Consider the following 12,525-nt stretch of genomic DNA (forward strand, 5'->3'; position numbering starts at 1 on the left):
TGGCAACAACAGTGATAATGTTCGATGTATTGAATCCCTGATTACTAGTGTTGGTCAGTAAAACACTTGGAGTCTCTGGCACTTGACTCCCTTGAATGTCTCATCAGGCTCTTTGCATTTTTATTTTCTAATATGTCAGCATCTCTAAATTAGAGATTTCACTTTTCCATGTGTCTGTTGAACATCACAATCCACAGCATGTGTTTCCTTCTAACTCTGTCCTTGGAGAGGGACATACGGCCTTTTAATAGGATAGGATATTTTAAATAAATTACTTTGAAGCACTATTTTTAATCACAGTTGCTATTAGCAAATTGGAACCTTTGACTGAAATACATATACAGTGAGAATAAAGTTTGTTTGTAGCAACTATGAACATTGCTTTAGTGTGTGATCATTAAAACATATTTTATGACCTAATAAAATGTTTATTCTCACATTATCAGTGTCTGGAATTATAGTTTTTTTGGTTTGCATATATCGACAACTATTAGCTGAATATCTTTTATTTATATATTTTATCTTTGAAAACAGCAATGCTCAACAGCAATGCTCAATCTCTTTAACTGAGATTTTTTTCTTAATTGTGAAATGGTATGTTTGCAGGGAGGTTGCATTTGGCAGTTAATAAAACCCAAATGCTCTGCTTTAATATGATTTGCATTTTAATGCTAATTAATTAAACAGTAGATTTGGCTATTTTTATCTCCAAAATAGATTGTTGAGACTTCAGTTGAGTTAATTGTGTGAAGATATCTAATTGCATCAAAAATCCTTTGAGCAGCTATCGTTTATGGTAGTTTGTTCTCTGATCTAAAATCTGTCGTCTTTGATACTGGGAGAAAAATGTCCTAGAAAGTGCCGCACAGATTTTTTTTCAGCATCGTTTACCTTTGTATGGAACAGAAACCTTTCACAGACATTTTAACGAAGTGCTGTGATTTACATTTGAAGTGGAAGTATCCTGTAAGGCCATATACCATTTAGCATGGCTGGAAAGGTCTCCCCAGTAAATACAGAGAAAAATATTTACTCTGGCATCAAATGCAAGAACAGAATGACTAAATTTCAAGAACTGGCAAAACCTACAGATAGGTCTGGTCAGATAAAATGATATCTGGGTTTCTGTGGTAACAGCCTCTTTGATATTGGAGCTGAAGAATGTGGCTTTGGCTCATTCTGCATAAGTTCCTGTGCATATTTGTCTAAAGCTATTGTCTTGACTTCATTTTTTGTTTTCTTTATAGCTTACTGTATTTTTGCAAAATTGAAGACAGATTCCTGATTAACAATGCCTGGCAGTAAGTATTGTTACCTTAAGTACCTTAAGACAGTATTTAGGGGTGTTTACTATTACCATATTTTCTTGGGGGGTTAAAAATTCTGCCAAAATTAAAATGGAAAAAAACCCCAGAAATATGATATTTGCTGTCATTTTTAAGATATTTAAGATCTCAATATTATCCAGTCTCTGCCTTTGTAAATCTCTGTGTAATTTTTCAAAGGAACATAGTATGGGCTCTGCATTTGCTTTTTTGATAAGAAGTTCACAGTTTAACATTGATGAATTTTGTGATTTCAAGTTTGTTCTGAGGTAGTTGTATTTGAAAAATAAAAAGATACTCCAATATAGATATAGTCCTGTCTGGAAAATTACAAATATTATTTATAGAAGAGGGAATTATTTGGGATATAAATTGAGAAGAGTTAAAATCTTTAACATTCAAAGTTAGGTGAGATTTTTGAGGCAGATTATGCTAAGAATCAAATTATTTGCCTTGGAGAGTAGGAAATTTCCCTAATGCAAAGGCTCAAGTTACAAAATGTGTTACAATAGTACTAATTCCATCTAATTTTTTTTTTTTTCTGTTTTCTAGTTAGGAAAATTGTACATAGTCTCTAGTAAAATTACTAGCACCAGTCTTTGGATAAAGCAGTCTTCATAAAGTTCTAGTACCAAGCACATTGAGTGCACTTTAACTACAGGTTTATAATAAATTTCACAAATGCTTAATTCCATGAGAAAATGTTTGAGGGTTTTGTTTGGTTTTTTTTTTTTTCAGTGACTTAAGATTTGTAATAAGCTGTGACTACTAAGTACTAAAAATGTCTTACAGTAATTCCATGTTGTGTTGTTTGAACCACTGTCATGTAAAATCCCTTACTGTAAGTATTTAGGTGTTTTCTGCTTTTGTGGTAAACACTTGAAATTATTTCTCTACATAGACATGAGGTTTTATACAAAATAGGCAAATTTGTCGGTATTGTACATTTACATGAGAAGCAGCTGGCATAAATTGTTCCAACTGTACTGTGGTTCAGCTTTTGTAATACAGTGAACTGCTGCTGCGTTCCGATTGCAGTGCTTAGTACTATTAAGGCCTCTATCATGATACTCACTTCTGCTGTGAAGGAGTGTACAGGCTTTTTTAAACAGTTAACTGGAAAAATAAGATTTTTTTTATTTTTTTTTTTCCTCCTAAACCAGGTATTGCTTATGTTCATGGTCATTATTAATTCTATTTACCCTAATGCACGTAGAGTCTGCATTTCTACAGAGTCACATGGAACTTAAAGGAGACCAAAAGAACTGGTTGCAATATTTCTCTGTAGTGAAACATTCCGAACCATGCAGGCTTCTCTGTGTATTTGATGAATTTTTTAAGTGTGTGGGTGAAGGGAAGGTAACCTAGTGGGTGTGCATGTATTGTGATTCTTATGAAATAACAGCACTTTCTTGATATTTTTCTAGCAAAAATTGTGGTGATGAAGAGCCATGATTAGATTGTAATACAAGCAAGCATCACTTTGTGACTAGTTGTACTTTTTATCAACCTGCATAGAGACAGCCTTCAGGACTTCAACTTTCTTGAATGTGAAAGGGAAAGTTTCTGCCTGCTAACTTAGGCTTCTTAGAGATTCCACAGGATTCTTTACAGAGCATATTGATGAAACAGGTTGCTACTATTTAGTGTTACTTGGAAATCTTTACAAATTGCTTTGAAAAAGTATTTGTCCTTGAAATCTGAAAAACTCAGTTGTTTGGAAAGGCTGGGATGTTTTTTTTTTCTACATGGGGTTCTCTCATCCCACGCATCAACAAGTGTGTTGAACATCTTTTGGAATAAAATGTGGAAAAGGCTTTTAGAGTGAAATATTTTCCAAAAATGTTTTTGTTCATGCTAGAACAAGTTCATTATAAACAAAGTAGAATAATAGTATCTTGTTAAAAGGAACATTTAATGGAGTTCTTGGGTAATCATGACCAACTAACTCCCTCTGCCACTGTTGGCCTGCTTGCTTTCCTGAGTCTTTATAATCAGTTCCTGGTAATATTTTTACCCCTTTTTTTTTTTTGCATTACAGTAGTTAGGGAATGTGTAGGTCTAAAAGTGGTGGTTTGGGAGGTCAGGAGAGGCCCTGATACTGATATTATGGAAAGACTGGACAAGTAGACTTCATGAGTCTTTTGAGTGACTTCAGCTGTTCCTAGAGACATTTTAGAAGACAATCTTGACGTTGTTGTACATCAGCACTCACAGGACAACATTTTATTTATCTCCTTCAGTATTAACTGTCCAAAAAATAGGCATGTATTCTGAACTGGGATCTGGATTGAGAGGGAGAGAGATGAACATTGGCAGGTAGCCAAAGGTCATGTTCTTCTCACTTAAGTCATGTGTGCTGGTCTCTGCAGCAGTTGTTTGATACATCTTGGATTATCAGATTTTCTATTGATGTTGCTGTTTAGTGATCCCATTTAAAAATATGGGGTTATAGGGCTGCATTGAGTCCTTATTAAAATAATGTTAAGGTTTTAGTCTCAATACAGTAATAGCCCATAAATAGAAAATTTTCAATCTGATCTTCTAAGATTAAAATGTAGAAGTGCTTGTTTTTTGACTAGGCATGGCATGGCGTCTGTATTGACATCTAGTCTGTAGTGGACGTGTAATGCTATATAATAGCAGCAGCACTTGTATCAAGCTTGCCAAAGCATTGCTTTTCCCTATATGCTTTGTAGCTGTAACTTTATGTATAGCTCCTCTTGCATAAATAACACAGGTATTGATGCAAGATGTGCTTACAAACACGGTGTCTTTGTTTCAGTCTAAAGTTGAAATGCAAGTTTTGAAATGTTGAGAAAGCAAATGTGTTTTCTCACTGCTATTATAATACAGCAGGAGTAAAGCGACTTGAGCCACAGCTATTTTATTAACCGATTTAGTTGTGCCTTATCACAAAGAAACCATGGATTAAAACATTAATTAGTCCTTTTATTTAAAAACAAAACCAAAAAACTTTTGTAAACAGATAGCCTTTGCAGTACAAGCAGTGTGTGTTTTTCATTTGTCAGAAGTTTGCTCTCAGTTTCCCTGTTCAATAATTTGTGCAGATAATTTCATTTAACATACCTCTGATATGGAACATGGGTTTTGGTAGGTGGTTTTTTTTTGTTTTTTTTTTTTTTTGTTGGCTGCATTTGGATTGAAATGCCAGAAATGCTTCTGTTAAGGAAAAAAAGCATAGCTAAATCATATATCAAAACATTTGTTTAAGACTCTCTTTGTTTTGGACGTTATGTTCCAGCTATTCACACTTAATCAGATGCTTGAAACGGAGTTTGGTAGATAATGAGTTTTTTCAGAAACAGCTAACCTACTTACTGGCTGTATTCCCTGACTTCAATTAAATATTTAACTTAAAGGCAGATTTTATACTAAAATGAAATTGCCTTGGCTAGAAAAATTATGTGATACAGGTGAGAACACCTGCTGGCTATAAGAATGTATTTTACTTGTGGTAGCTGTGTGTGTGATTTTCTTTTTTCTTATTCTTTTCTCTTGTTCTTACTTATGCCATTAACATACTTAATTATACCTTTGCTTTTCAAGGTTTTGTTAATAATGATTGTTAAGTTAAACTGCTGATTAGCAGGTCCTTGTATGACTGACTGTAACGTGCAAATTAAGAGAACAAATAAATAAAAATAAGGATTTTGACAAATGTGATTTTCTCACATTCTTCCCTTGAATTACTGCTGTGAAATTTAGTAACATGAACATCTCTGATGTTCTGTCAAATACTTGCCAGTTAGAAAGAGACCACTCTGATTTAAAGAGATTATATATATCAGTTATGTGGAGAATCCTCCATGATTTGACCTGTTCTTGGTTACAGTGAAGTGACTGTTTTGGTAGCTTCAGAATGCTTCTCCAAGTATGCTCAATGATTGCTTCTCATTAAACTATGTAAGCTTTGGTTTCCTCAGCTTTCCAGAGCACATGTGGCTTTTTGCCAGTTGTCTTTGCAGAGACAACTAGCCTGCAGTTGGTGTGTCCTGATGGCTTCCCTGGTTTGTGTGAGATAAAAGTAAGCAGAAGATAGAGCAACTGAGTAGTGATTGTCTTTTTTCTTTGTACTTAGATATTAGTGCTTTCAGTTAAGTTGCTTCATGGTCTTTAAATAAACAAACAACCCACCCTGCTCCCCCAACAAAAAAAAAAAAAAAAAAAACAACCACGAACCCAAAACACTTTTAAAATTATAATTTTCTTTTTGAATAGAGATTCCTTGCCAAGTGTAGGAAGGAAAACAGCACTTGAAATGGAATTTGAAATGAGCGAATTCTTAACTTGCATTTAATGTTCTTAACACATTTTAAGGGGCAGATAATCTCATTTTGGGTTTCTTTCCTCACAACAGCTTTGGGAAATTAATTTATTTGTCTTTTGAAATTCTACTTTTTATTCTCTATATAATAAGTAAGTAATAACAAGATTGTTAATGATGAACGGAAAATTTATTTCCCAGTGAAATACAGTTCTAAAATACCTATGGTAGTTGGAGATGTATTCCTAAATCTGCTGATATAAATATTTAATGTGCTAAGCATTCTAATGTTTTTAGTGCAAATTAAGCCATAGTTCTAATTAATAACTTTCTCCACTCTTTCTGTCTAGCGTACTTTTTTCCTCATCTGGAGTATGTTTCTCATGTACCCTTGATACTTTAAAACCCTAAGTGGGACCTTCCACTTAATGAAGCATTTTTCGTAATTGCTTCAATTTATTTTATAGGCAGTAGAAATCCTATTAGTTTTCTGACAGTATTGTTGACCACTTAGAATAGTGTTAAAATAAATACATTATAATCCTATAACATTTTCATGTTTTGGCTATTACAGAAGAGATACTTGGGGGAATATCTCAAATCATTGTCTGCTGCTTGATTCTGGTACCTTAGAGGATGAGAAACATAGCAGCCCTGTATCAACTCCATCTTTCAACTGCTGGCCTAACCAACGCAGGAATGTGAAAAACAGCTGCCAAGGGAATTTCATGGTTTGGGTTTCCTTTGGCAGTTTGCCATTTGCTAGATCTAGGCCAGTAAATGAAGATAACTGTATTTCAGAATATCTGTAACTATTATAATATTGTAGTCACAAAATATATAATTAATTCTTTACATAATAATATACAGTAAATGAATTCAATATGTAAACACTTAGATACACCTTTTTTTTTTTCAGCTGATTTTTAGGTGATTGTCTTTTCTATACTGAAAATAAAAAGTAGTAACTTCTCTAAATGTATCCTTTGTTTAAGCCAAGAAAACCCAGAGACTTTTAGCTGGAAAGCTGTAGCTCTTTGTACAGCTGTTTATTTCACTCGTGATACCCTACACAACTTTGTGTGCCAGTGGGCTGATTGCTTCCATATTCTTTAATGAATCAGCATGGATTTCTCTGACTTGTTAATTTTGAAGAAGTGCTTTTTTTGTCGTTTTGTGTTAGCTGTCAATTCTCTTTATGTGTGCATCATCCAAACCCCATTTGGGAAAGTTAATGTTCAGGAGCAGTTCCATAGAAAGTGCAAATCACTCATGTTAACACAGTCAAATAATGTCTAGTAACATCATTGACATAGTTTCTTCTTTCATTCCTTCCATTTGTTTTGGAAAACAGTTCAGTAGAGCCGAGAAATGAACAATTTTGTTTCACCCATTCCTTGTCAAAACCTGAAGGCTTTATTTTTTTCAGCTGTTGTCATTTATGTGTGCACATACTGGGCATATAACATAGGAAATCAAATGCTTTAGTGATTAACTTAATTCTGTCCCCATCAAAGCCTTCATGTGCTTTTAAACTATACACGGGCAGTTCACCGAATGTTAAAATGTAGCTTAATATTTTTTTCAGGTTTTATTAAAATATGGCTATCGTTGTTATTTACAGAAATCACTTTGCAACTGGTTTTCCTATCGGTCGATTAACCTTCATGTGCAGCATTGTTTGCTATTGATTTCTCAGTCATGGGACGAAAGGGTAAGAAGGCTCATGCTGATTATGCATGCAAGTGTCCTATTTTTTTGTGCATGACAACAAAGAAGAATTGATTTTTGGGAGGGGGAATAAGTTTTCCACAATATGATTAAATGCATGTCTCTGTGGAAAGACCAGAGTAAACTGCTTTTAAAAATATTTTCGCCTTCCCTTTGCATGGTTTATGGACTGTCTGTCCCATCATTGACCGCAGGATCCCCAGTGGCTTTCTAGAGAATTAGGTACCGTATGAATTGCTGAAGATGGAAGTTAGCTGTGTACATGACTTGGCTTTCAGAGAGTGCTGTTTCATTTCTAAAAAGTCACATCATTCAAGGCTAATTCATTCAGGAAATAGACAGGAATGAGTAGAAAGTTGGGGCAGGTAGATGGATGAGACTCTTCCTCACCTACTAACTTGCAGATTTCGGCTAATGATTATGTCCAAAAGTGAACAGGTCTGGATTTTGCTGTTTCAAAGTTGCTTAGCTGAACAGCCAGAGTTCTGCTTGTTTCCATATCGTGGAGTTCGTGTCTATCAAGTATACTAGCAAATTCTGTTTGTAGCTGATGTCTTCAAGGGAGTGACCTCTGACTCTTACTGGTAACCCAGCTGGCTCAAAGAATACAAGTCTTTTGGTACCCATGTAGAGGTCAGTATGACATTTTCTAACATAAGGACTGTGTCATAATTGTTTACATTTCAAAAGTTAAAGCAATTATAGAATCCTTGTCTTACATGAAAATATTTAAGAATCTTAAGACTAGCAAGTCATTTGTAAACTAGGAAAGTTCTTAATTTGCCTAAGTACAAAACATGAAAAGCAAATTAGTTAAACCCATTTATGGAGTACTTGCTGTCAGTGAATCATAGAATTGTTTAGGTTGGAAAAAACCTTTAAGATCATCAAATCCAACCACTAACCTAACCCTGCCATCCCACCACTAAGCCCTGTCCCTGACCACCTCATCTGCCTGGCTTTTAAATCCCCCCAGGGATGGGGACTTGACCCATTCCCTGGGCAGCCCGTTCCAGTGCATGACAGCCCTTGCAGGGAAGAATTTTTTCCTAATGTCCAACCTAAACCTCCCCTGGCACAACTTGAGGCCGTTTCCCCTCGTTGTATTTGTGTAGAGTGAATATTGCAGTAGTCTGACTTGCATGCTTTTAATTCAGAGCAAAAAGTTTCATTGTAGGTAAAGAACTGTCTAGCCTTTGATAATTTACATGTGCAAGTCACTGAGCTCATGAAATGAACGCTGTTGAAGTACTGGTATTCTGTGTTTAAGAACTTTGGCTCCTTTCAAATATTGAATTGTTTTTCTGAACTAGAAACACGGCAGTAAGAGTTAATCTTTTGTAAAGATGTGCAAAATCCACAACAATTATGTGAGAAAAGGTAAATATTTGATTTCAATATAAACATTTTTTTAGCTCTTTTTAAATTTAGTGGCATTTTAATAAATAGATCTATACCACGCAAAGTCTGAGTTCTATACTCCAAGATTTTAAAAAATAGTTGGTGCCTGTATGCCTCAGCCTTCCTTTTTGTGTCCAGCTCCAGATCTGTTAAAGGCCTTGGTCCTGCCATTTTTTCAAGAAGAACACAGTTGTGATTCTAAATTGTACTGGGACGTGTTAACAGTATTTTGCTGATTAAGTTCTGTACTTTGGCTTGAAATGGGCACCCGGAGGCTTTAATTGTGGCTTGAGAGTGCTCACTCATTCCTTCGTATGAGTCTGAGGAAGGAATTTCAACCTAACATTCAGCTATATCATTATACTAAATCAGTACTCCATCCCCATGCTTTTGTAAAGCTGTTAATATGTTAGTAAATCTTTGAAGATAAATCTTCACAGATACTTTGTTGGTCTCCTTCTGTAGTTCTAACAAATACAGAATATTTTGTGCAATTAAAACATTCTCCCATTTTCATTAAACTAGAACATAACTTTAATGATTAGAAAAGGACTTTAAGACGCTGATATGCTACTTTTGAACTTCATAGGTAATAAAATATGAAAAGTTATTAAGTTATAAAGGATCTGTGTCTGATATGATTGAGCTGGCAGAGTTTTGTTGTCGTGTAATAAATGCAGTGCAAGCTGGATCAAAGACTTTCTGTACGTGTGGGGGTTTTTTAATGAGTTTGTGTTCTGTTACTGACTTTAGTTTAGACATGAACTTAAAGTTCTTCAGAACTCACAGAACACTATTTTTGCGTATTGAATCTAATGTTGGAACTGCAGCATGGTGAGGGAAGAATGTTGTGGGGAAGAATGCTTGGATTGCTGTAGAAACCAATGAGCCTCAGGCTCATATGTGTATATATAACTACTTTGCATGTAAATATAAAACTGTCTCCTAAGACCGACCATCTCCTAGACTGAACAGTTTAGTTTGGTGGGAAACAGAGTGGCGGTAGCAAAGGGACGTAGCCTTTAGGTACTGGAGATGCACAGAAGAGCAATCAGCTGCATGTATGTTCCTTGTGTACTCTGGCTGACGAGAAATTATAGGAGTGGGGAAACTGCTTTGTAATTAGCTGGGATACGTGGTTCTACACAGGCGTATGTTCTACCCTTAAATCTCACTGTTTTGGAGAGAAGACAATTCAGAACCTTGTAACAGCCACTTTTCAATTAGTCTGGGTAACCTAATCCAAGCTGGAGCACTTTTTAGAACTAATGGAAAAGATAACAACCACGAGGATATTTTATAATTCAGAGTAACATAAAAGGAGGGTTTTTTAGTATAACTTCTGTCTTTCGTGTCTGTGTTTAAAACTTAATATTGAAAAGTTATTGAATAAACTCCTGCTTGCTTGGTTGTTGTAGCACAAAGCTGCTCTTCTGTGAGGGCAGGATGAATTAGGTAAAGCTGTCTGCAGAGAAAAGAAAATGTGTGAAATTGAGTGTACAGGCAGCTCTGAGGACCTGTTCTTCATAATACATACAGAGATATTTTTTCAATTTTTTGATTCTGAATTATTTTAATGTTCTTCTGTATGTATGTTCACATGTCCAAATTGCAGTATCCCATTTTGTACTTTCTGGGAAAATCAAATGGGTAGGTATAGACACAAAAAAGGTACTTAACTGAAGATCGGTGAGACTTGAACAAGAATTTGAGTTCTTAAGCTTATGGATCTTCTGTGACTGTTTTTCAAAGTCACATTACAACATTTTTGTGTAGTATTTTATTGTTCAGTAATGTCAATACGACTTAAACACTTTGTTACTGAACAGGCACAGGGGTTTTGCCGTGTTTTGAGCCACGTGTATGTGCCTCAGAGGAATGGCTGCAGTTTTCTCAATGTAGACACAACTGTATGGCTCTGGATTCACAGAAAAGTTTTCATCTGTTTTCTTATGTTGCTTTATATGTGCAGTGTGTGTGGAAGAGGGAAATAAATAATATTGAACTGATTGTATACAGAAAGTTTTCTTTTAATTAAGAAAATTTGTGTATATCTACTGAAGTCTATAGCTGCTCAAATGAGGGTAAAACTTGTCTTTGAAGCTCTGGCTATACTTATGTTGGCATTTGGGGTGCTTTAATAGAAAAAAGGATATATGGAACAACACACTCTTACATGTCCTATATACAGTTCAGTGGTTTACTCTGCACTGGTTAAAATCTAGCTCCCTGAGTTAAACCTTTCCATTGCATTAGCTTTGAGACTTTCAGAAAGAACACCTGTGAACCTTTGCTTCCACATCTTCAGGACTTTTAATCATGACGTGCATGCTGTTTTCACAAGCTTCTCATGCCTTATTTTTCTGCACGCAGTTCAAGTGACAATGTGGTTACCTACTCCCTGATCTATTTCAGTGCTGTGCGTTTGGGCAACGAGTGCTGCATGGTGCCATTGGGCAGGAGTGGAGAATTTAATCCTCCCAGCCTAGATACTGCAGTCGTAGGATACCTGTGATAAAGAAGTGACACAACTGTTCTGAGCATCCTTTTCTCTGAGGAAGAAGATGGGCAGCAGCATAAGATTCTGGTAGTTCTTACCACTGCGGCTGTGCTCCTCCCCTGTGGATTGGGTCAAGAAAACAAGCTGCATCATCTTAAGAAATGGAAAAGTAGCAGCAGTCAGGAAACTTCATGCTTCTCTATATTCAGATTTTTCATGTGCACAAAGTTTTACCCCAAGAAAACTTGCAACCCTGGGCACTTGCTGACCATTTACTCTTAGGTTTCAAGTGAGCTTGTCTTCTGTAGGGCGGTGGTGATCAAACTTTACCAGTGCCATTTTTCAAGCTCTCTTCAAATAATGCAAATGTGTAGTATGACAAAATCTTCATGATCTTCTGAAAGTAGGGAGTGCTTGACACTGTTCCATCTGTTGCATGGTGTAGGGCAAAACTGGAAGAGGCTGCTATGTAATACAGACTTCAATTGACCAGCAAGGTGGATCTTTAGACATTTTGGCAACTTTCCCACATATCAGGGGTCATTCCAATTTCTTTCATGACCCCAACCTTGGAATCAAGACATCTCCTGAAAGGCAGAACTGTTCGTGGTGTTTCAGTGACCGTTTGTGTTCTAAGAGATGCTAAGTAATCCATATGTGCTACTGCCATAAGCCTGAGACTTTAAATGTACCGTTAATTGTAACATTACCACATTTACAATGGGAGCTTGTATAGTTTGCATCATTGCTGCTAGATGGTTGGCTTTGCTTTAGCCCCTGTGTAATAGACTGTCATCATACCATATCCTAATGCTCTTCCTAGAGTTGTATCCAGGCCGATGCTCTCAACCCAGCTTCTTGTTGATGCCCTCTTCTTCCCTTCCCCTCTCATCCTCAAAATACACACATATACAAGGGGTGTTGCTTTAAAGGCAATGGCTTAATCACCTTGAATTCCTGTAGCAAAACAGAAGTGGGCAGCAACTAGTCAAACAGCAAAATAACTTTCTTCCTTGTGGGGAATGAGGGCTGTGTCCAGTAATCTATGAGGAAATGCAATGGGAAAGGGAGTGTGGAAAATGTAGTTTAGAACTTTTAAAACTAGAAGTGGGTGTGGGGGGAGCAGCACAGAGACAATCCCTGTCAGCTGTCTGCCTTGCTGCCTGGGGCTGGGACTGGGAAGAAAATGTATGACCAGTGTGAGTATCTGGGAGGGATTCTGTAGCCTGGGTTTAAGTAGCAGTTACCAAAGCTTAATGAGGCATTTAGCCATATATATA

At 36.2% G+C, this 12,525-nt stretch overlaps 1 protein-coding gene across 4 annotated transcripts in view; it reads left to right on the top strand.

Moving 5' to 3' along the window:
* The first annotated feature begins 1,245 nt into the window (after positions 1-1,245).
* Positions 1,246-12,525, top strand: part of EFR3A (EFR3 homolog A) — an 83,615-nt gene continuing 72,335 nt past the window's right edge. For 3 of the 4 annotated variants that reach the window (XM_035903426.1, XM_035903428.1, XM_035903427.1), the window contains exon 1: positions 1,246-1,301. In XM_035903426.1, the coding sequence (XP_035759319.1) occupies positions 1,292-1,301 (10 nt within the window). In that variant the 5' untranslated portion in view covers positions 1,246-1,291. Of the gene's footprint in view, positions 1,302-7,944; positions 7,978-12,525 lie in introns of those variants that run through there. The other variant, XM_035903429.1, reaches the window with a different exon arrangement.

Source organism: Egretta garzetta, unplaced genomic scaffold, assembly GCF_000687185.1.
Source record: "Egretta garzetta isolate BGI_Z169 unplaced genomic scaffold, ASM68718v1 scaffold50, whole genome shotgun sequence".
NCBI lineage: Eukaryota > Metazoa > Chordata > Aves > Pelecaniformes > Ardeidae > Egretta > Egretta garzetta.